This window comes from Podarcis vaucheri (assembly GCF_965113315.1).
Source record: "Podarcis vaucheri genome assembly, chromosome: 1".
Classification (NCBI taxonomy): domain Eukaryota; kingdom Metazoa; phylum Chordata; class Lepidosauria; order Squamata; family Lacertidae; genus Podarcis; species Podarcis vaucheri.
In genome coordinates, this window is record NC_138759.1 from 40,025,946 (window position 1) to 40,051,136 (window position 25,191).

General features: G+C 42.1%; 1 protein-coding gene and 2 long non-coding RNA genes across 4 annotated transcripts in view; 2 read left to right on the top strand and 1 right to left on the bottom strand.

The window, feature by feature from the left end:
- STXBP6 (syntaxin binding protein 6) overlaps positions 1-5,150 on the top strand; it is a 111,269-nt gene extending 106,119 nt beyond the window's left edge. For both annotated transcript variants that reach the window (XM_082241169.1, XM_082241170.1), the window contains exon 6: positions 594-5,150. In XM_082241169.1, coding sequence (XP_082097295.1) covers positions 594-617 — 24 coding nt within the window. In that variant the 3' untranslated portion in view covers positions 618-5,150. The remainder of the gene's footprint in view (positions 1-593) is intronic.
- Positions 1-25,191, bottom strand: part of LOC309542848 — a 680,556-nt gene that overhangs the window by 565,266 nt on the left and 90,099 nt on the right. The window lies entirely within an intron of this gene.
- Positions 1-25,191, top strand: part of LOC309542857 — a 320,404-nt gene that overhangs the window by 262,216 nt on the left and 32,997 nt on the right. The window lies entirely within an intron of this gene.

Consider the following 25,191-nt stretch of genomic DNA (forward strand, 5'->3'; position numbering starts at 1 on the left):
CAATCAAGAGTCTCTGTGTGTTTCCACCTCCCTTGTAGATGGGTCTTAATTCCTTACATTTTAGTATAAATCAAGCCGCACTTCGTTGTGACATCAGGTCCCCTGAACAGTGGTTTGAGCTATCCCTCCAAACTAAGATTGTAAACCATGGTTTGATTCTGCTTTGGAGGGATCACTCAAGCTACCGTTAGTTCTGTATTTGCAATGAGGAGGGGAGGGGTTTGATATGCTTATATTTCCTTTCAAAGCTTTCTTTAGAAGTTAGATAATCTCATTAACATTGCATGTGATATTTGTAATTTAAATAAAGTAATTTTATGGTGTTTCTTTTTATCTTGGTTGGATTTCAGCATCTTCACCTTGAAGTGAGTGAAAACAACTAAGTATCTTCCTTCTGTATTGATTATATGGTCTGTGAATGTAGCAAGCAATATAAACTCAACAGGAGAAAGTTTTATTGGGATTTGCACCCAATATATACATGCTTCCATTTTGTCTGCAGCACAGGAACTAAGCCTAGTTCATAAATGTCCAGCCATAATTGTAAATAAGTCTTAATGCATCTCTCACTCTCTCACACATTTTCCCTCCAGCTTGCCATGAAGCACAAGTGCTGAAAATGCCTACTGTAAAGATCTTTCCAAGAGGAACTGAAAAGCTAGATTCATCATTTTTTTACTGGAGATACAACCACATGTCTGCTTTTTTCTACAGTTCATTGAAGCCCAGTTATTCCAGTTACTATGTAGGAAATAAGTTGTATTCCTATCTTTTTGTATTGCTAAGCCATTCTGCACTTTTACCATATATATTTTTTATTATTTAAATTAAAAGATGGTGTTAACATGGAAATTGGACCAAAGGACATACTGAACTGCATTGATCTTCAACATCACACTTTTCCCAGTATTAAGAAAGAAGAAATAAAACTGCCTACGGGGAAGATTACCAAATGAAAATAAAATCCAAGGAATTTGGTTTACAATTATCTCTTTGAACAATTTTTAGAGCTACATAGTTTATGCCTTCGATCACTGAGCAAAACGAAATGAATTATTTGCTATGAAAAAGCAGCCTTCTCATTTCTGCCAGTATTAATACTCATATTTTGCATGTGCCATCACCAGCACCACAGTGCAAATCTGGATTCGAGAGGTCAACTTGTGGTCAACACTACATTTTCAAAATAACCTCTTCTTTTTTACTCTTCTGATTTATTCTTTGGACTGTATAATACCACCGAGAATTCACACTTGAGATGTTAAGGCTAAGGAAACTCTGATGATTAAATTTCCAAATGTCTCTACATTTAGTCTGGAATTTAGCAGTCAAATTATAAAACAGAATTTTCCCTTTGTAAATGAGATTTTTAAAAGAGAGAGAGAGAGAACATTCCAAATCCACATTATACAGGAATCATTCCAGCATTTTTATGTGTCCACAAACACTTACTACACTTGCTGAAGCTGCAGTTCTGCTTAATGTTAAGCATGCTTCAATTTTAGTGCTTTGAGTAACTTTGGTACATTTATTCCCAACACTGCAGCCTCGCCATCCTTGGCTAGGAGAAGCTAAGGTTGAACTGCCCTTGCACTGAGTGGTTCCCAAGGAGACTCATAATTTTAGAGTGACTAAAATTAACCTTGCATTTTGTGGAATACTTTCACACACACAAATTTCGTTGGTTTTGAAGCTTTTGCTGTTTGATCTAACAACATGCACAAAAGCCTCTTGGTTGAGTTTGGGATCTGGAGCTGTGCATGGAGTTCTTGGCACTAGAGCTCAGCATCCAGTACCTAGGGTTCGCAGTTACTCAGTTAGCTTGCAACACTTGATCTATAAGCACATCCATTGCACATGAGGTCAGTTCTGTCTGCTTTGTCAGCATCAGTACCAGACCATTCTTACCTAACTTCCCTTCAAGAGATGATTGAGTCGTGTGGATCCAACCACACCCTTTCCTCTGATAGCACTGAATATTTGCTAGACATAGGAAGATGTGTGTGCAGAAAATGTGAGGGTCTTTCCATGACTCTCCAGAACAACCCTGCCTCCATACGTTCCAGCAAATGTTTCAGGATTTCTGATATATTTTGCATTTTCTTCTCTGATTTTCCTCCCTGCTTTGAATTTTTAGATCCAAAGTGATATGTGAGCAGAATTTCATGTTATTTCACTGCTATTGCATTATAGATTACGATTGGAACACAGCTAATGGTTTTCGAGTAAGGCAGCCCAAGAGATGAGAAAAACGGTTTGTAGGTATTGGAGAGTGAAATTTCTGCATTTTTATTTTATTTTTGTTTGCACAAACACCAGCAAAACAAAAGCAGCTTTTAATGTAGATGAACCTTTAAATCAAAACAGAGAGAACATCCATTTAATTAGACTTAACTACCCATTAGATTTGTTTGAAGTTGTAAGAGAAAAGTGGCTTTGTGGACCCCCCCCCCCTTAGGAGTGACAACAGCACAAGCCTGCCAGTTAGACATGTTCCAAATCAAAATAAGGTGGTTAAATGTAATGCCTTCACTGTTCATCCAAGGTGCATTTTGAACCATTGGCTCCACCTGACGCACCTACTGCTCAGGAATTAAATGGGCCAGCGAAATATCCAGTAGATCTTTGCCCTTTGGAGTTAGACTAAAGTATACAGCGTTTTCCAAAGCAATTTTGTTACCAGTTTTTCATTACTGTTTTTAATAGGCTTGGGCAAGGTAGGGGTTTCAGGATTAAAAATAATAATAATAAGTAATGAGAAATACAAGCTAAAATACAGTTGCAGTGTCAGTTTTGCTGAAGTTAGTGGACGAAACGAGATCGTCACAAAGGCAGCCTGTGGTACCCAACAATGTGGGTACCACCTTTCTGTAATGCTGCCCCATGCAATGGGCTATGCATGAATAGTGCAGCTATGTAGGCAGAACTCATCATAGGGATCTTTCCCATGCGATCTTTCCCACACACACCAAGTGCCCTGGACAAGTAGTCACATCATTCATAGGCGGTTCCAGCTCTCTGAACTGCATCATGTAAAGCCAGCACCAATGTGGCCATAGCTGAAAAGGACGTCAGTTGGAGATTAGATGAATTTACAATTAACATGAATGAAGTGTTAGGTAATACAGTGTGAATGAGGATGCTGTTTGCAGTTGGCCTTATCTGATTGGAGGACTACTGCTAAATTCCAGATTTTCCATTGCTTGTACTGTGAACCATTATTCTGTATGTTATATTTATTTTGCACATTTTTTGCATTTCAGATCAATGATAATTTTGGCTTCTTGTCAAATTAGGGCTTGTTTTCAAACTGCCAAGCAACCCCTGGTGATTTTATCACTTTGATGTATCAAAAATTAGATCTTAATTTTTATTTCTGCTATTGAGTAAATTTAAATTTCATGGTGGCTTTTTTTTTTAGGATAATTAGAAGCAAATATACTGACATCTAGTACTGAAGGTAAACATTATAGTGTTAAAAACGTCCTCCTGAGAATAGTGGTAGTATACAATTCTAGTATTAGATATTTGAGTACACAAAGTATACCGTAATTCAGGTTAATGTTTCATATTCAAGAATGTATTTGTAAAAAGTAACAAGAACCATAGTTTCTTTATCAACTTTTTAAAAGTTCTGCGAAGAATAAAAAATGTATGTTACTGGACTTCAAACTGTTATATCAGTGAGATCAGTCTTAACAGCCTATTTTTGTGGCTAGCAAAATGTGCATTAATGTGAAAATGTTAAAAGAACTTGCTCACTAAATAAGTGATCTTAAGTTTGTTGTGCTTTAACATGCCAAAATTGTAAATTCTTGTTGATATGATATTCTTTCTAAGGATATAGGAAAAATACACCACACCATTCTACAATAAATGGGTTCTTTTCTAATCCTGGTTTTTGTCATTCAATAAAATATGCTGTTCTTCCAGATTATTTGGTGAGAGAAGGCATGACTGTAAATTTAACCGTGTAGAATGATTTTTGTTATTATTCCATACCTCCTCTTTTGCTCTTAATCCTTTTAGATGACACTTAAGGGCGCTTCCAGTAGACCTGCATTTTGAGCATTCATCCTGATTTGTTTGCAGGCAGATTAGACATGGTTAGCTGTTTTACTGAGCATTCACTTTTGTTTGTGAGGAGGCTAGATGATGTAGCATCCCACACTTTCTGCTACTTTTTCCTTTCACTTTCCTTTTTTGCAAAAAAGAGAAAATTATATTTTGGGAAGCAGGTTTGATGTGCAATATCTCTAAATCAACTTTAATTGTGGAACTGGAATTTGCTGGTATGTGGATGTCTATCACCCCAAAATAGTGACTTTCTCAAGGTGCCCCAAGTCTAAAGAGCTCTGTGGGAAGCACATTTTGAACTGGGAGCTCAGCAGCGCCTGCCTCTACCCCTCAGCCACACCAGCAAGGGCTTATTTACACAACTACTTTATGGTGGTTACCGGAACACTTAGCCATGTTCCCCCCACCCCTTATTTCCTCCTTTTGTTGCTGGCAGAAGTGCCTAATAAAATATTGCATACTAGAGATCCATAAGGAATCAGCCATTCAAAATAAAGATTTCATGGCTCATACTTGTTGTATATATGCCTTAACTAAATGATTTACACAAAGTTGGCCACTGATTTTCATATGTATTCCAGACGGATAAGATTGCCTGCAAAGAATGTGACACTTGTTTTGTGGCCTGAAATGTGTGCAGAAGCTGATCGCTGAAGACCGTCATCTTTTGCATCACATCATTCAGAATTGTTTTGGCTTCTTGTCACACCTGTACTGTAAATATTCACATTACTAAAAGGTATATTTACCAATGTGCTACATGCACATTACGAAGTGCTACTGGACCGATCCATCCTCTTGAAGAATAAAAAGCACCATGGCTCTAAACGCTTACGGTGCTCAACTACATTGCTGAATGTTGTGAATGCAAGTTGCAGTTTGTCCCTTCAATAAATAGCTACTTCTCTCTTCGTCAGGGCATAGGAATGTCTAGGCCCTTGGAATGAGATGTTGGCCTTGTACAAAACTATAATCTGGCAAAATAGAATTCATTGTATGTATTGTTCTGTGTGTGATTCACATAACTGTAAAATGACAATTTTGTTTTCATAATAAAAGTTTTAATAAGTATATGAACGATGACTTTTTGCTTTTATATTTTGGGATGCCCCAGCTATTACAAAAGTATTGTGAAAATGCTGGCTTTTGCCGTATGCCTAGGAATAGAGGGTAGAATCCAGCTGATGTTTGTCTGCTGGAAAGCAGCCATCAGCTGAATGGAGAAATGGGAGCAGTTTTTGGCTATTCCTCTCCCACACCCTCTACCCTACCGCTTCTCAAAATCTCTAGAGAATTGGGGGACCCTCTTGAACAGATTTTGGGTGCATGGGGAGCTGTGGCCAGGGGAGGAATTGCTGGAAATGGCCACAGTGGTGGGGAAACTTCTGGAGGTGGAGAAGGTTTGGCCGCTGCTTCCCGGCTTCCCGCAGGCATCCAGTTGGCTGCTATGAGAACAGCAGGCTGGACTGGATGGGCCATTGGCCCAATCAAGCAGGTTCTTATGTAGGTACACAGGTAAGCAGACCTGAGCAGGCAGGTAGTGCTAGATTCATAGGAACATACTGTATTTTTCGCTCTATAACACGCACCTGACCATAACACGCACATAGTTTATAGAGGAGGAAAACAAGAAAAAAAAATTCTGAATGGAACAGTGGATGTATCATTTTGGTGCTTCATGCTGTGGCCACAGACATGTGATTTGACGGTGAGTTTGGGGTAGGCCAATGCAAAAATTCTGAGAATCCATGTGGATCTGTGCTTTGTAACCACAGCAACTGAAAACAGCTTTTACACCTTTGTAAACAAAGCAACCGAAAACAGAAGAGGGTGGGCAATAAGACCCTGAGGCAGAATGCAGGAAAGCAGCAGCCTCCCCTCTGCAGTGCGCGATCTGATTTTTGCCTGATTTTTGCCTCTGCACTCGGGCCAGTCGGCTCCAGGGACCGCACATTCGCTCAATAACACGCACGGACATTTCCCCTTACTTTTTAGGAGAAAAATGTGAGTGTTATAGAGAGAAAAATACGGTAAGTTCTACAGCAGCAGCATCTACATTGCAGCTTGTAACTCTCCCACTGGCTTCTTACAAACTTTTCCCAGGCTTTCTTGCCCTTGTGCCTTGCAGACCTGGAAAAGCAGCTTCAAGGCCACCTTTCACCATGGAATGTGAAGGAGGATGGGCTTCACTGATTGCCCATTAGCATTCATTGTGACCAAGCCCACCCCAAAGCTCAAAGGAAGGCTTTTGGAGAATAGGCCAGCAGCGGGGCTCCGAAGGTATTTATTACGAAGCACTTTAAATGTGCTGCATTTCCATTCCATTCCCTTCTGTTTCTCCTTTTTGAATAACTGCCTGCAGCGAGCAGTTGTCAGCATTACCTCTTCTATTCACAGGTAATCACTTGGTTCAGAGTGGTTCTGGCCACCTGCTAGAATGGAGGCTGCATTTAAAAGAACCCCCTGTACCTGCTCATTTGCAAGGGTTGATTTTAATGGCTGTTATCGGAGTATCTCATTCTGAGGAAAAGGAGCAATGAAACGGCCAGCACTTTTTATTAGACTGAAATATATGTATCGAGGAGAACAGCTCCACGCACAGAAATGCTCTATTTTTAGCATTGCTGCAAACTTCCATGATAGAAACTCAATGGGCAGAGAGGCATAGACTATTCAATATTGCTGTGCTTTTGTGGTCTCTAGAGAAACACAGAGCAAGCTTGCTTTTTGCTGACTCCCAACCATATCGTTGGCTGCTTTGTGATCTTGCTTGCTAATTCAGACACCTATTGATCGTGGGCCATGTGGCAAGATGGAAGGGGACCAATGAAACTGATCCTGAACTAATTGAATACTGTTGTGTCTTATAAATATCTATCAGGTGTGTGTGCTGTACGTGTTTCTTCACCGTCTAGATGTGAGCTGCTTTTAATTGGATTGCAGAAAGAGCCCCTCAAGCCACTCCGAGGAACATACAGAGCTGAGTGTGCCAAGAAACTAACTCTCCTGTGCTTGGTCTTTTTTCTCCCTAAGGTGGTGATCTATGGTGCGCTATGTTGAGCATTTTTCTTGCTATTGTTGCCTTGTTCCAGAGAGATGATTTAGGTTCTAGTCAGAAATACAGTCCTAACTAGAAAAGAGAAGCATAAGTACAGTAACACTAGACCCAGGACAGTTGTGTCCATGTATAAAATAGGTGCTAAAGTTAGCTTGCTAAGGGTGCAATCCTAACAGCTGCTTCCCAGCATGGTTTAAAAAAGCAGTGTGCCCCCCTGTGCATCTTCAGTCATGCTTAGCATGTTGGTTGAAGTGAACTGGAGGGAGGAAGATTGCTGTTCCAGCCTAGAGCTGGTGCAAATATTTGACCCAGGTCAGATTTACATCAGCAGTCATAAATTTGACACACATAGGACATCAGTGTTAATCTCATGATTCCTGCCCTTGCCTCCCCCCCCAAAAAAAAAACAACAACAAACAAACATGGGGCACCTTTGGGATTTTTTAGAAGACATTATTGTACTTCAAAAAATCCAGTATGTTAAAAAATGTGTTTCCTAGTACGGGATTAAAAATAGCATTGCATGCAACCCACTAACCTTATTTTAAGCATTTTTAAGCAAGGCTGTTTCAGTCACTACCTTCTGTTGGTGAGGAGTATTGTGTACATTGAACACTGCACCTGTCAAATAATGGCAGTTACTGAAGGATCGATCCAGCCATTGTCTGGAAGTGTGTGTTTCTTTGTAGGCATCCAACTGCTGTCAGCTGTAATGGTGAAAAAGAAGGCAGTCAATTTTTATGGTGGCAGCCAGTCCCCACCCACAAGTTCAAGAAGTGCCTCAGAAGAGGGCTTTCTGAGGAACACAAAATGGAGGCCGTTCCAGGTCTTGCCCCCAGAAACGATTTTACCTCATTTCCAGTATATCACAGAAACAAAGTTGCCAACTTTTTTGTAGGTGGATTTAGTTCATCCCTTGTTTCATAGATTGGGCTAAGAATGCCCTTTAGACATGTGGCACATACTCAGTATGGCTTATACAGGCACTGGCTTGTGGTTCTCTTTGAAAACCAATGTTTTCTCCTTTAGTCCAGGTGTGGGGGAGCTTTGGCCTTCCAGATATTGCTTAACTACAGCTCCCATTACCCCCAGCAAGTGTGGCCAATAACCCAAGATGATGTATAAGTATAAGCTTTTGTGTGGACACGAAAACCTATACCCAGAACAAACTTAGTTGGTCTCTAAGGTGCTACTGGACAATTTTTAAAAAATTTTATTTATTTCGACTGCGGCAGACCAACACACCCTACCTACCTGAATCTACAAAGATGACAGGAATTGTAGTTCAGCAACACAAGGAGAGCCAAAGTTATTCCACACCTGCTGTTGCCCATCACATGTGAAATCTACAAAGCTGGGCCCTATGCAAAGCAAATGTATCTCCAGTTTCTGTCAACCAGAAGATATTTTGCACTATTCCTGCAGTTTTCATGGGTCTGTTCTTATGAACATAGCTGAGCTTTTAGGGCTCTTCTATCTTTAGCTCTTGCAAAATTCGTGACAATGAATTCTACAAGCTAATTGTGCATGAAAAATGCTTCCTCTTAACATTAGGTCCAGTAACTGTTCACTTTATCCAGCATTTCCTTGTTCCTGTGTGTATTAAGGAAGTGTGAATAGCAACTCTGGTTTCTTTTCTCCACATTATTAATCATTTCGGCCAGATTCAACAAAACAGTTGAGCTAGTGGGAGCCAGTACAATGCATCCCGCCAGGGCAACTACCACCTCCCCCTGCACCCCCCGATTGACTAGTGGGGTGCCTTTAAGAACTCCCAAAATGGTATATATATGAAATAATTGTTTTGTCTGGGTTGAGAGATTTATCAAAAAGCATGTGGCATATTCCCCCTCCATGTTTTGAATTTTTGTACCCCTTTTTAAACATCGTGTTACTCCCAAGTATTTACATTTCATCTTCCCCAAATAGCTTGTGATTATTCTCACATTTCTATTGTACTGCTAAATTTGAGCATTAAAGACACAGGGAGGAATTCAGTGTCACACTCCTATTATTGTTCTATCTGCAGAAGCATCATGTCCCAGAGGGTCCCCCAGCTCTGAGATCTCCGGGTATAGGGCGGTATACAAATTTAATTGATTAAACAACAACAACTCTTGGGAGCAGCTTTTTGGGTCTTTGTGGGCAGAGGGGATCAGCAAAAAAAGGGTGCTCCCATTTGTGAAAGTGGAAACACACTTCATTAAGACAGAGTCACCACTGAATTCCTCCTAAGAACATGATTGGTCCATTTGGTCTGTCTGTCTGTCTGGTGAAATGAACACTCCCAACTCCTGCTTGGATGAGCTGCCTCTGGCCATCACTGTTGGCATCCAACTCCCATCATTCCTGAACATTGGCCATGAGGCTGATGGGAATTGGAGTCCAACAACATCATGAGCGTCACAGGTTCCCCATCCCCGTTTGACAGGATTTTAGTACCAAATATTTCCAGTGAACATCAACCAATACAAGATTAATGGTTTGGGATCCCTGGGTTCTTTTTCCTAGCACGATCTGGGAACGGTGAGCATCTTAACCCTTGAGGGGGCAAATTACTTTCCCCCGCTGCATTCCATAACATTTTCATTCAAAAGGACGCAGCAACCTTTCCTGTGACACTGTTGCATAGCAAAGCAGAACATAATAAATACGCCGTCTGCAGCCTTGCGTGCAGGTCTGATTTGTTTCCCACATGCCATCCCTCAGCCTCTGAGACGAGCTGCAAACAGGTCTGTTAAAAGCCGCAGCACTCTCAACCCTCTTGACAGCTACTATTCTTCACTGAGGCTGTGAACAATTGTGGAGCTGTCGGTGTCTGACTGAAATAATAGCTGTACATACAGGATCATTTGTAAGACAGATGGCTCAGGCAGGTACAATTTATCTGCCAACGGCACCTTCATCACTCCAAGCCCTTCCCTACAGGAGGAAAGTGTTGCAGAAATATTCAACCTCACTAATTACCACGTAGCATTAGCAAGGATTCATCAACATTCCGTCTTCCTAGGTTAGGCATCTGCAGAGTCCATAAATGCTGGATGAGGAGGAGGGATGGACGGACAGCTACAGCTGGGAACATGTTGGGTTTTACTTTTGCATGTCAAATTAATTCCTCTCTTTGAGTTTTTTCTTGCCCCCTCTTGACAAGGCTGAGATGGTTTAAAGCTTCTCCCAGTGTCCAGACTCTTGTCCTTCCAAGATGCCCAACCCTCTGAGCCCTTCATGTTTCACAGTGTGGGTGGGATCCTGATCACCAGGCATGCAACTTTTGCCGTTGACGAATGCTTCTAGGAATAAAATGTCATTCTCTAGAGGATGATCTAAAGGGCATCTTTTTTTAGCCCACTCAGTTTTTGTAGTGATGTTCTTTTCAATGACCCATAGTTAAGCCAATAGTTTCTTTTCTCAGACGTATTGGGTGGTATTCCGTTTTACACAAGAGTAGGCCCGTTGAAATTAATGAATATGACTTAAGTTACAGCCAATCATTTTAATGTGTCAACTGTGAGAAAAATGTAGCTCAATACCACCCATTGTGTATAGGGGCAAAAGTTTGCATAAGAACAAAAGAAGTGAAATATATTCTCATTTTCCAAAGTGGAGAAAAGGCTAAAGCCCCCCCTCAAACATCTATGATAGAGTTTCTCAAACTTGGGTCCCAATTGGGACTGCAATTCCCATCATCTCTAGCTAGCAGGACCATTGTTCAGGGATGATGGGAGTTGTTCAGGGATGATGCATGTCATCTAAGCAAATGCACTCCCTAACACCCACCACGTATTGCCATGATAACATGAGGTCTGGCAGAACTGAAGGGTGCTTTCATCCCTCCTGCTCCTGCCACTTCGGCCTCCCTCCACCCCACCCAAACATACCTGAGGCAATTCCCTCTCACCTATCCAGGTTCACTTCTGGTTTTATAATCCAGTGGAGACAGGAGGCTTTCAAACTGACCTGGTATGCGTTCTCCCATGCAGCCACGCCAGCTACTCTCCTACAGGTGTGGTATGGAGGAACATGGTTGGATCTGTGGCAACATTAGAGATGGAGAAGTGGCTGCAGGGATAGCCCCAAACAGGCCTTAAGCAAGTGAAGAGGTGGAGGTGGGAGTTGGCCCCTCTCTGAGAGGGAAGAGGTGGGAATGCCTCTTATCTTCAAGGTGTACAGTCTTTCCGAGTGTTGTTATTAACCTTTTAAAGAAAGCAGTTGTGCCCCATATGTCCAGTCCCTCAACACGCTCCTTACACTTCCTAGAAGGTCTTCAGAGCAGTGCAATGCAATAATGATGTTACATTGCTATGGTGCCTCTCCGTCAAGGGGGGCAAGCCAGCTTTAATGCTCAGTTCAGCAAACACATCCAAACCCTTGAGACAATAGGAATGTAGCAGTCTTACAAGATATTTTTTTTACTCCAGTGAGATCCACTTATCTGAGAATATACTTCCATATTGATCTGTTTTCCATGGAGCCTTCCCATGCCTTTCCAATTTCCCCCTCCCACCCTGAAATAAGCTCTTTGTGTGCTGTTAAGCCTTTCATCAGGCACTAACCTGCTTAAGTAATGTAAAGTTCATGTTTTCCAAGAGACACAGAGTGAGGATTTTCCTGGATATAATTTTTAATGCCATCAAAACAGATCCTAAGCCTTCTTAATTAGCTGTAAGCTTTTAAACGTGTCATGAGTGCCTGCTCTCACCAGCTTTTCTCATCCTGTGCCATAGAAACACAATTTGGTCTTACTCAGATAGTCAGAGTACGCCAAATGTTTGTATCCTCTGGAGATGTCTGTCAGCAAGCATGGTCACAAGATGAGAATCGGTGCACCTCACTGAAACTGTATTATCTCAAATCCTTTACAGAAGGAAAACCTAACAAAGAAATCAAGTGGCAGAAAAGATGTTAATGTTTATCTCTAGAAACAAAATGTTCCCGCTTGGATAAAAAATGGAAATTTCAACATCAACCAGATGGCTTCCATTTTTAAAATCTAATATACCTACAATTGATAAACGGTCACCCAGTAAGGCTTTATAAGTTTATCCACAATGTTTAAAAGAACAAAAGGTTACATTTACAATTGTGGAAGAAGAATAAATAAAGCTAATTGGAAAGTCAGAAAAATCTTCTACATTTGTATTGGACTGTTGAGAAAATGAGTCCTCTTGAACTCCAGCAGAGGCCTCAGACTGGAATAAAACGTTAACTAAGTCAGGTTCTTCATCTGACTTAGTTAAAGATCCTGACATGGAGAAGATTGAGAAGGCAGTCCACTGTGCAAGACTATTTCCCTTCTAAAAAAAACCTTGAGAGAGAACAAGGCAAAGCAAATTCCCTTCCAATGGTTCTCTCTTTCTCCCCATTGCTTCCAGAATATATCTAAACAATTCCTCTCCTCACTTTTTAAGATGCTCTCCTGAGCAAATGCCTGCCCTTTAAGCTATTTTATTGACACCAAGAGACTAACTGGCTCTTGTTTCTGGTTATGGCTACTTTGATTTCAGCTCCCTCCTGCAGTTTAGGAGCCAAAAAAATTAATGATCTGCTGACTAATTGCCTGGCCTCCTGAGAGTCACTTGCTCTAAAATGGCTCTAACAAACCATCTGTTCCACAGCAAAACACTCTATTAGGGACACAAGAAGTTCATAAGCCAATAAATCTGAAAGGGATTTTTCCTCCTACCGACATTTTGTTGGGTAACATAACAAAACAAAAATAGTAGACATACTTTTGTTGTTTCTGCACTGCTGGCTTAAATTGCTTTGACCGCTGTTTGGCTCCCAGTACATTTCCAAGCACAATTCAAAGTGTTGGTGCTGACCTTTAAAGCCCTAAACAGCCTCGACCCAGTATACCTGAAGGAACGTCTCCATCCCCATCGTTTAGCCCGGACACTGAGATCCAGTGCCGAGGGCCTTCTGCAAGTTCTCTCACTGTGTGAAGTGAAGTTACAGGGAACCAGGCAGAGGGCCTTCTCGGTAGCGGCGTCTGCCCTAGGGAAGTTTTTAATGCTTGATGTTTTATTGTGCTTTTAATTATGTTGGGAGCCACCCAGAGTGGCTGGAGAAACCCAACCAGATGGGCAGGGTATGTACATAGCTGTCAACTTACAGATTTGAAAATAAGGGACCAGCAGCCTTGAAAATAAGGGACCAGCAGCCAAAATAAGGGACCAGCAGCCAAAATAAGGGACCTGCAGTCTCACCTGTTCCAGGCACTCCAGTCTTCCTGTCTTCCTGCAGTCTTGTCAAACTCATGCTGGTAGCTTCAAGAACACTGTCCAACCAACTTTGTAACCAGAGGTTCAACTGAATAGAATCTGAATCACATGCACCACAAGGCCTATGCAGCCTCAACCTAAGATGGCTCCCCGGCCTGGCTTTGCACTGCAAAGTTTGCAGCAGCACGTGCAACAAAATGGCGTCCAGCATTCAAAAAACCCCTCAGCTTGCATTAACTAGCCACACACAAGGCATGCAAGCTACACCCCCCAATCGTTCTTAGACTTTTTATTGGGTGAGCAACGCAGCCAAGCAACACAGTTGGAGCCTCCCTCCTCCCTGGCCGGCAGGGAGGGAGGGAGGGAGAGGAGCTGCTTTCTTTGAAATTTAAGGAACATCATTTAAGGGACATCCATCAATAAGGGACAGCAGAGGGACATGGCGCTGGAATAAGGGACTGTCCCTTCAAATAAGGGACACTTGGCAGCTATGGGTATGTATGTATGTATGTATGTATGTATGTATGTATGTATAAATAAATAAATAAATTATTATTATTATTTCCTTTCCACAGAAAACCCTGGGAACTGGAATTCTATGAACAGGAGTAGAATATACATAGGTAAAGGTAAAGGGACCCCTGACCATTAGGTCCAGTCGTGGCCGACTCAGGGGTTGCGGCGCTCATCTCGTTTTATTGGCCGAGGGAGCCGGCGTACAGCTTCCGGGTCATGTAGCCAGCATGACTAAGCTGCTTCTGGCGAACCAGCGCCGTTTACCTTCCCGCCTATTTATCTACTTGCACTTTGACGTGCTTTTGAACTGCTAGGTTGGCAGGAGCAGGGACCGAGCAAAAGGAGTTTACCCCGTCGCGGGTATTTGAACCACTGACCTTCTGATCGGCAAGTCCTAGGCTCTGTGGTTTAATCCACAGCACCACCTGCGTCCCAAAATATACATGTGTGTTTTTTAAAAAATGAAATACAAAATGTCAAAATACAAAGAAAGATATAACTCTATTACATCTGTTATACACAACCTTAACAGACAGAGTCTTTACAAAAAGCTCTGTGGGACATGGGCTATTTCAACTCAAACAAATATGTAAATATGAAAGGAAACTGTGATCAGGAATGTTCCTTTGTTTAATTTCTTTCTAGGCTGCTTAATGCATGTAAGGCTCATACTCTCCAACATTTCTACAATGAAAATAAGGATGACCCATTCCACAATGATAATTTTACTATTTATACCCCAAACATCTTACTGGGATGCCCCAGCCACTCTGGGCAGCTTCCAACATATATTAAAACATAATAAAACATTAAACTTTTTTAAAAAAACTTCCCTATGCAGAATTGCCTTCAGACGGCTTGGGGGTCGGATAACTCCATACCCTCCAACATTTCTCCAATGAAAATAGGGATATCCTAAGGAAAGGTGGGACATTCAGGGATCAAATCAGAAACTGTGACGACTTATCTAAATCAGGGACATCCCTGGAAAATAGGGACACTTGAGGGTATGTATGCTGAAATGTCCTTGTGAACTGGAGTCCTGAGCAAGCATATACACCACAATTTAAAGAGCACACCCCGTAGAATCCTGGGAACTGCAGCTTACCACTCACAGAACTAGAATTCCCAGCATGCTTAACAAATTATAGTTCCAATTATAGCGGTACCTCGGTTTTCAAGCATCTCGGAAGCAGAATGCTTCGTTTTTTGAACACCAAAAACCCAGAAGTAATTGATTTCATTTTTAAATGCTTTTCGGAAGTCGAATGGCTTCTGCTGTGTTTCTTTCAATTTTCTCAATTGACTTTGCTGACTGCCCTTTGCGCCTTGGTTGTCAAACGTTTCGGAAGTCGAAAGGTCTTCCAGAACGGATTACGTTCGACAGCCAAGGTACCACTGTATTATTATTTGGGGATGGGGAGGGAATGTGCATGAAATGTATAGTATGTACACAGTCTTGTTGTCCTTACAAATACAAGAGAGCTGGTGTAGTTCTATAGACTTTGTTAAGAGGTAACTCCAACCATCCCTTATTTCTCTGTTTCTGCCTACTTTCCTCTTCCTACATTCTCTCCAGACCCCAGCGCTCTGCCCAATTTCCTCCTGATTCCTCTTCAAGACAACGTCTAGACAATTGAACTGATTAACTGGCCAGATGATTCAGCCTGAGTACCACCGTTCAGGTCTGTTCAACGGAACAAACTGCAGGGAGCTCAACCAGACCCAGGGACAGCTCCAGAGCCTGACATGACTGGGATTGCCAAAGCCCTTAACCACTGCCCTAACTTCCCCACTTGGCATGGAGATCAGATGCAGCCAAAGATAATTCTCAGCTTTCAGTTCCTGCACCTTCCAGTTTTGGTGGGCCCACCCAGCCTGCTATGCCTGAGGATTCTCAAACTCCTGGAGCCAGAGCTGGCCAAAGTACAGCAAGCAGGCTAGAGTGAGGCATGCAATATTCCTGGGTTTCTAGTAAGGCTTCCCAATCAGGCTTCTTCATTTTCCTGAGCAAACTCTAGGCCCTTTTAACATTATAGCTTTCTGTCTTAGCTACACCTCACCTTGCTTACTCCCATCTTGGCTGAGGCCATCAAAACTCTTAAGATCACACACACACCCGTCCCCCAATTCACTGAGAAGAATGTGTAAGCTGCAATCTGTCAGCCCCAGAGAAATGATGCCTCATATCTGGTTAAAATCCACTTTCTTCATGGACCAATCTTATTGTGCAAACTAGGCTTCTCGGTTACAGACAGGCCTCAGGAATAAAATATGGTACAACGTTGGGTTTATCTTTGGTGCCGTGGTAATGCACACAGACAAGGATGCATGTTTAAATTAGCAGCAGTTAACGCAGGGCTGCACATTATGAATGGAGCTTGTTTGTCTTACAAATGTACAGATGCACTTTCAGAAATGGGGTAACTCAACATCCCTGCTGCTTTGTGTCATTCAGCGGACCCCATATGTTTTCTCAAAAAAAAATAAAAATATGGAAGCCTTTCCATTTATTTTAGCACACTCTTAATTACTTTTTAATTGCAGCAGCTGTTTTTGATGTGCACTAGGCAGAGTAGATCAATCTCCCCCTCATACACATTTCCCTTTTCCTTATGCTCTGAAGATTCCCACCACACATCATTGGTGCGCTAGAACTCAGAATAGTTGGCCGCCACTTCCCTGTAATGTCCAAAAAGCCCAGATGAGCCACTGCTATGAAAACACAGGGAGAGGAAAACTAAAACAGATGAACCAGATTGAATAAACATCCCATGGTATTTACCATCTCCATGGCATTTTTTTAAAAAAATACAGGCAAAATATGATCTGCAGGCAGCGCTTTTTTCTTGGTGGACCTCAGTCCCGATATCGCTCAGGTGGACGCCATTGCCATTCTTAGAAAACAAGGGAGACGTTTGTGGTGAGTTTCTGGCACCTATTTTTCTAGAAAAATAGCACTGTCTGCAGGTATACCTGTAACAAGTATAACAGTGCTATTCTAAGCATGTTCACTTAGAAGGAAGTCCAGTTGAATTAAATGGAGATATACTCTTGAGTAAGTACGCGCAGAATTGTAGCCAAGTTGAGCATTCGTACAGGATTCTGCTACCACTTCCTAAGCTGTGGCCAAGGCAGGGGGTGGGAATGAGTTATCCTATTACTCCCCACACACACACACACAGTGGGAGGGACTTAACTATGCCAGTTCCAGGGCTGCTGTAGTTTAAGAACCATTCTGGGTGTGGGGAGGGTTAGAATCATGCAGTGCTACAGCCTCCCCCCACAGGACCCATTTTGACACCCCCTCCACCCCACCTGCAATGCACAACTGCCACTCTGCATCACCCAAAATATGTGAAGGGGTGCATAATCAAACGGGAGGATGCAGAAGAGACAACTTTGCATGGAATTTGAAAGTGCTAAGTTATATATATATAGGTTAAATTTAGAAATAATTACCACAATGTGAATTGAAATACCATACATAGTGAGGAAGCCCCATCGCCAAGGCTCAGTAGTGGAGGCTTGCATACACAGAAGGGTCTGGGTTCAATCTCCAGCATCTCCAGGTAGAGCAAAGAGCCACTCTAGCCTGAAATCCTGGAGAGCAGTAGCGAATCTGTGTGAACAATATTGGACTAGATGGACCAAAGGACTGACGCCATACAAGGCAACTCCCTGTGTTCCTATGACCAGATAGCCTGTGTGCTTGCTCAGTTTGCTGTCTGGGTGTTAAGGAGCCGGTGGGCAAGCTCAGAGCTCCTGAGCTCCCTTACCTGGGTAGCTCAGTTGGTTAGAGCATGGTGCTGATAATGCCATGGTTGCAAGTTCGATCCCCAAATGGGACAGCTACAAATTCCTGTATTGTAGGGGGTTGGACAAAGCGGGTTCACCTTCATGGAGAGCACGTGTTGCGGTGGGGGCAACCATGACATCCCCTGTTGCTGGGCGGGTTAATATGAATGGCCACAAATTCCAATTGTTGCTGGGGGAAATTTAATGTTGCAAAATTGTTTGATTGATGGGGGTGCTATTTATTCCCTTTTCACAGCATTGAGCTTCCTTTTTTTCACTGCGCACATCGGATTACCCGCGCACCCTCCCTATATTTAGGGTTTGTTCGTGCTGACCTTGCTATGCCTGTCATGGAGTAGTCTGCTTTTGGAGCAGGGGCCTGGTAGGAATTTTTACCATTTGGCTGATTGGCTGGTGCCATTTGTTTTTTTGCCTACTGTGTAGCAAATTGTCACAACTTGTAAGGTTGAGGTTAGGCATTGGTTAATTTTGGTTGGTGGAGGGGATGTGGTTGCCTGTGCCTGCCCCTCCAATGCTGCTGCTGCAAGGGTATTCCGGTAAAGGAATCCAGGGGCTCGCCATGCTCTTGTCCGAACCCCTGGCAAGGGGCTAGGGCCACTCAAGAGCCCCTGGGAGCATTTGGGGAGAGGTGAGAGCCTGGCACCCAGCTCTATTCTCTCCCCAAAAATGTTTACCCTTACTGACTTCCGCAGGCTTGCAATTGTCAGTTCTGTTCCTACCACTAAGTGGGAACAGATAGTCGCTAATCAATACCTAAGCAGCCACTCACATACTGTAATTCAATAAAGTTGTGGCCAAAATTATGCCAAAAACCAAAACAAAAATGTTGTGTGAACTGTGTCTTTATTTGGGGGTGTCCTGGGGGGCCTCGACACACAAGATGATCCTCAGGGTCCCTTCCAGCTCTATGATTCTATGAAAACAAGATTCAGTCCAAAAGCCTTTCGCATAGAGGATTGTACCCTCTAAAGCAGAACTAATGGCCACCTGACGAATGCATCATGAACAAGGACGGGACATGCATGCATCTTCCAGAGCAACTCAATATCCCTGATAATAGCACTTTCAGCTCCTGTGTTCAGTTCCACCCTGACTATTGCTTGCTTGTTTCGAAACTGGCAGGCCTAGATGCCCCCCCCAAAAAAATCGCAGCTCTCTTACTGTATTTACCAGGTGGCTGACTTTCTGGTGTCACATCAGTTAAAAGCACAACACAATAGCAGGCAATCTCATGGTTTTGTTCTATTATTAGAATGCAATTACCATCTGGTGTTGTGCTGCTGGGAAGTGTTATTTTTCTGTGTCAGCAAACAAAAAAAAAGTGTAGCAATTTGGTGAACACTCCGAGGTTAATGCTCAGAAGCAGAGAAATGGTTGCAATGATATCTTCTTGAGCCAAGAAAAATGCTTGCATGACTGCAGATTCCCTGGCAAGGAAAGATAACCTAGTAGCTGGTGAGGTTGTCTGTTTTCTGTTTTGCTGCTAGCAATGAAAAGCAAGAGAAGTTTCTGGCATGGAAAAATCATCCGCATTCGGGCTGTAATGTTCAGCTGAGGTTTATGAACCGCAAGCTGGTTCTCCTGGAAAACATGGAGGGAATTGTAATTGGTTCTCACCAAATCCTTACCAAAATATGTAGGAATGGATATATTGTTTAGTTATTATCCTTCCTTGCTCATATTAGTGAGATCAGCAGAGTGCCATCTTTTGCAGCTTAAACTTGGAAGCTAAGACATCCCATTTCTTATTTATTCTATTTTTAACCCATTTCTCCCCCTTAAAAACAACTACCACACGCACACTGTTTGGTGAAGAGGTAAAAGGAGTATTTGCTTACACAGTCTAGGAGTGGACCTACACTCATGGTTATGGAAGGGTTGAGTTAAGGAATGGTTTTCATAATGTAGATAGACACATGACGTTCTACTTTTAATGTTCATAATGTGTTATTAAAATGTGACACCAGAGGGCGCTGTAGAGCAACCAGGAGCCAGCAGTACAAAAACAGTGTTTTTACAAAGGAAACAGCTAAGAAACGTTTTAGAACAATATATCTAATATTGTTCTAATAACGTTAAATAGGTCAGTGTAGATCCAGCTCAGATCTCAAAGCGGCAATTACAGTAGCAAAATAAAGGCAGATTTATAACTACTATCTAAATTACAAAAGCAGAGCTCAGACGTGCATGTGTTGAAATCATGACAAAGAAAGAAAGAAAGAAAGAAAGAAAGATGCCCAGACGGGAAGGAAGTATGCAGTGTTACAGCTTCCTGCCAAGGCAGACAAAGGAAGCGATCTCACAGAGTTCTCTCTAGGAAATATTACAGGGAAGCTCTCTGAGCCTCAGACACTTCATGTGCCCATCTGGCAAAGCCTGAATTTTTCATTTGGCTGCAATAATGTCCCACAAAACAGCCATCTTATGCTCATCTGTTTCCATAGATAAATCTGGGTTTTAATTTTTAAAAATCATATCTGAGTTTGCAGAGTGATTTAAAACCAATATAAAGTTGTACACTCTACATCTTTGAAGCACATCAAAGCACATTCTTTTTCTCAAGGAAATGAATAAATGAATGGACATGAACTTTCTTGTCATTCATTTCAATGGAAGACTCACCTTTTGCATACATCTTTATGCTGCATATGACCTGTTAATTTCCTTGGCTCAAATAATATGTCCCTGGTGACTGAATGTGCTTCAACATACATCCTTCCCTGCTTCCTGAGGTTTTTGAAGGAAGGATATGGGGATAGAAGTATAAAAAAATAAATTAAAGCAAATAAGCTGCACTACAGATTAAAATGTTGTGCATTGGATCAAAAATTTGGGTCGCTATTTGCCTAGTGTATTGTATTTTAAAATTTATTTTAAAGATTTATGTACCTCCTTTCAGTGAAAAGAACATTTTCTGAGTGGCTTACAATGTAAACAATAAAGGAACAATTTGAAAGCATCAGTGAAGACAGCCTAGTGAAGATTTTTAAAAACACCAGTGATTTAAAAGTGTGTGTGTGTGTGTGTGTGTGTGTAGTCTTTGTCTGGCAAGGGAAATAGATAACTATAGGCACAAAATGAGCCTTGTCTTGTGCCTCTGCATCAGCACAACTGGACACCTTCGTCTGCGCCAACTGCAACAAAACATGTCTCTCCCCTATTGGTCTCTACAGCCACAGCAGATGCTGTGACACTCCAAGAGTTTGACTTCGCCCTCGAAGGCACACTCCTTCATTGTCTCCCAAGACAAGGCAGATGCCAACAACAGACATATGCTTTCACCACAGACTTGCAGCAGGAATGGAAACCGTTTTCTTGATTCAAGCCTAAACAACAGAAACAACTTCTTAATAAATTCTAATTCAGCATGCTGGGTTAATTTCATGCCGGAGTCTCCTCCTTTTGTTGAAGAATGGCAACTTTTGGGTTCTATTTTTTAGTTCATTTTGTTATTGCAGTTGCTTTATTTCAGAAATGTCACTGACAATCATGTGTTCCATTTTGTATTATATATATTATGTATATGAAATATATATACATACATACAGTATTTAATGTTCACGGCAACCCAACGGTGACCTACTTAGTGAAAGAAACCATGGTATATATTTGTGACTGGCAGGGAAGAATTGTAGTGATGGAGTTGACCTCTGCTCTGCTTCTGCTAAGCCCAAATGCACGTCAAATCGCCTTGAAATTAATTTGAAAATGTGGGTCAATATTGCTCAAAAACCTCTGCTGTGCTCTGAATCCCTCTCCGCTCTGCAGCCCACAGGTAATCACAAAGGATAGGGCTTCCATTTTGAAACTAGATGCTGCCTAATTAATGGTGTTGTTTTCACTGAGTTGGTAAAGCTGTTCAGAAGTATGGATTTACTTGAACTTATTTCTGTAAGAGCATAGGAAGAGTCCTGCTGGGTCAGACCAAAGGCTTACAAGCATCCTGAATCCAACAAGCATGTAACTATCACATTCTGTGGGCATTTATCACAGGTTTTCCTTTCATAGGGAAGAACACCCCCAACTTAAACACTTGCATTTCAAGCAAATCCACAGGAACCTATTTCTGAGGCATTTCGTTCTGGAGATTGGAATAATTTAACTTTGGTATACACTGGCAACCCAAAGCCAGTCATTTCATTAGCAAGTTCAAAATTGAATTAAATAAGATTAATTGCCACAGAAATCAATGGCCTTAAATAAGTTTAATTCTGTGTAAGATGGAAGCTTGAGTCTGGCTTTAACTTGCAGCATCAACCATCATCAACCAGGTTGCAACTCTGACAAGCAAAGTATCTGGATTTAAGGTGATCTAATCTCATTGAAGTAAGTAGCACAAAGCAATTTAAATCCAAATACTTCAATTTGATTTTGGGCAGTGTGTTCCCATTTGCAGGGCACAGTTTGAAGCACATAACTGTAGCTATAGAAGGAGAATCTGGGGCTTAATTGGGCTTTTTTATTTTATTTTACTACAGCTATACAGCCAAAGGTGTGGTTGGTTAATAGCTATTTCAAATCAATATTGACACTTCAGCCTCTGTCTCCTCTGCGGCTCTAGATTGTGTGTGCATCTTCTCTCTGCCCCTTCCCATTTCCAGTTTACTTCCCTCCCTTCTTCCTTCCTCTCTTCAGATGCTCTTGGGCTGAATAGCTCTAATAACGGCTTTCAGAGACCCTAAGAAGCAGAGTATATCCACCAATAGCAATCAAAGGTTCTTCTGACTACCTGGCCCTCTGTGATGGGCAGGCAACTACACCAATCAGTGTCAGAAATTTAACCACCACCACTCACTCAAAAATCATCTAGCACACTGCAATATAGATTACAGGTAGCATTTCACTTAAAGGAAGCTCAGTATTAAATCAATCTTTTAAAAATAGAGCTTTTAATCATCCCTTCGCATTTCCCATTCAGGAGCATAACAGCTGATATCTCCACATTAAAGTTAACATACTGCAGAGGAATACCATGCAAAACTATTTTTTCATGCTTCTTTAAGACATACAGTATGTGTCCTGAAAACAGCAATCTGCAAGATGAATAGTGCTTTCAATTACTGTGCTTCTATTAAAAGAGGTCTTAAGTACAAACTATTTGTGTGTCGGGGGGGGGGTGCTCTGTACAAAACATTGTAAATTACAGTCAAGTTTTTGAAACAATATTCCCCCGTTATTCCCCTGCTGCCCCCAAATTGGGTTTCCCTTTGGCTTATTTACCCTGCAAAGGATTGTGTTTTTGCTGTGGTTCAGAAAATCCTATCAGAGAGCAGATGCACTTTCCTTAATTTCCTCAAGACCTTTTTTTATGAATTAAACTTGGCACGGCCATGCCTGCTTTTTTACGATCAAACATTCCAGACAAGGACTGCAGTTTATTTACTACCTCTCGAGCAACCATGTCGAAGTGCATTATACAGACTGGTGGCTGAGGAGGCATATCTGCTATCTGAGCTTGACAGGCACATTTGCACATTCATGAGCTCCTCTTTGAAATTCATGAGCCACCCTCCGCCCTGACTTTTTATTTTGTTTCCTGCAAAAGTGGATTCAGAAGATTCCATTGTAGTTTCCTCTCTTCCTAACCCAAGGTTAGGAACAAACAAGAATGGGTGCATTCAATGCGCTTCCTACTTCCTTTGTTTTCTCCTCCTACGCATTGTCTGCACCTCTTGCTGAAGCCAAGTCCATGCATAAAACATCTGCCAGCTCTCCCCTCTGTTAGCAGAGGCTGTCTGTTTCTTTAAGGCTGCCCTTTGCAAACTACTGGTAGTTCCATTTCCTGTTGTCAATCGCAGGCAATATGGGGAAGCTGCCTTATAACGAATCAGACCCACTGGTCCATCTAAAGCAGTATTGTCTACACCGAATGGCACTGGTGAAGTGCAGGTGGGCTCCCACGAGGCAAGACACAATGATAACAGCAAGAACCTTTATTGAACCACGTGACTGGGAAACAGGGGCAAAGCAACTGCTTATAAACATTCCTGAAAGCCTGGGCCACTCCCACTCCCAACATAATTGGCTGTCTAAACTCCCAAGCTGCGAATCACAACTCAGAGTTCAAGGGCCAATGGCAGAGGCCCAAATCCTGAAATATGATTGGACATAATGTATCAAATCAGAACACAGGGGCTCAGAATCCTTAGTCCAGACTCAAGCTCAGGCAAACACAGACCACTGAATACATAACAACTGGCTCTCTAGGGTTCCAGACAAGGGTTTTTGTCCCATGGGTTACTGGAGATGCCAGCACTTGAACCTGCTGTTTTCTGCAGTTGATCTAGCACTGAGTCACAGCCCTTACGTAACCTGAATTGGAACGGGGAGGGGGGCATATTTTTATGAGGTTTTGTTGGGTGGAGGTGTACAGTCCCATCCCCCCAAACACATTGTGCTGGCCATGCCCTATACAGTGACAGGCCTGAGGTACCCCATACCCATGTTAAAGTAACTTTGGTGGACAAGTACAAGATGTTCCTTCCTCTCCCCCTCTTTTTCTCTTTTGTTCACAGGGAGTTTGCTTTACTCTTTCCCATAATTTGTCCCTTTCTGTTGGCATGAGGATTTGTAACCAGCAAAAGCAGTTTAGGCTATGGAAAGATCACAGGACAACATTGTATTTCGCAGTCACCAATCAAAAAATATTACAGAATCCAGAAAAAAGTCTGGAAAGCTGGAAACTTGGAGGAAAAGCCCACAAGCAAATTCAAGATGCTGTTCACAGCATTAAAAAAAAGGTAGTCTTTCTCTTGGCAAACTTTGTGTGCATCCACCCAGAAAGGGCCAATCTTCTGCCTTAGAGGTCAACGGCTAGGCCATTTAATCATGTGGGATTGCCTCCAAAGTCTTGCTCCTGCTGCCCCTGCACTGTGAGCTGAATTTAACACGGCAGAACTGAGACGGCCTGAGGAGAGAATTCTGAAATCCCTTTCAAATTGGCAGCATCTTCAGTGTTCACAAAGGGCAGAGTTAAAATTAAAATGAATGGCATCCCAATGCTTGACCTATAATGGTGTGCAGTTTGCAGACAGAAGTGTGGAGTTCCAACTAGAAAAAAAGCTAAGGCATGGAACATGAATTTCAGATCTGCCTAGCTCCATATTGCCGTCTCTGACTGACAGCAGCTGGGCTTCCCCATCACCTTTGTGGGGAAGGGGCATAGCTTAGTGGCAGATGATCTGTTTTGAATGCAGAAGGTCTCAGGTTTGATTCCTAGCATCTTCAGGTGGGGCTGCGAAAGAGTCTGTGTCTGAAACTCTGGAGGGCAGCTGCCAGTCAGTGAAGACAATACTGAGCTATATGGACCCAATGGTCTGACTCCGTATGAGGCTGCATCCTTCAACCCAATCCATTGAACTGAATACTATTGTTCTTGTTATTTTCATTTATGAATCACTCCCTATGAAGAATCTCAAAGCGATTTCACAATACAATAAAAATATGCCTAAAATAATTGGATATCTCAGAAGCCCATTCCACAACAGCAGAGCGGGGATT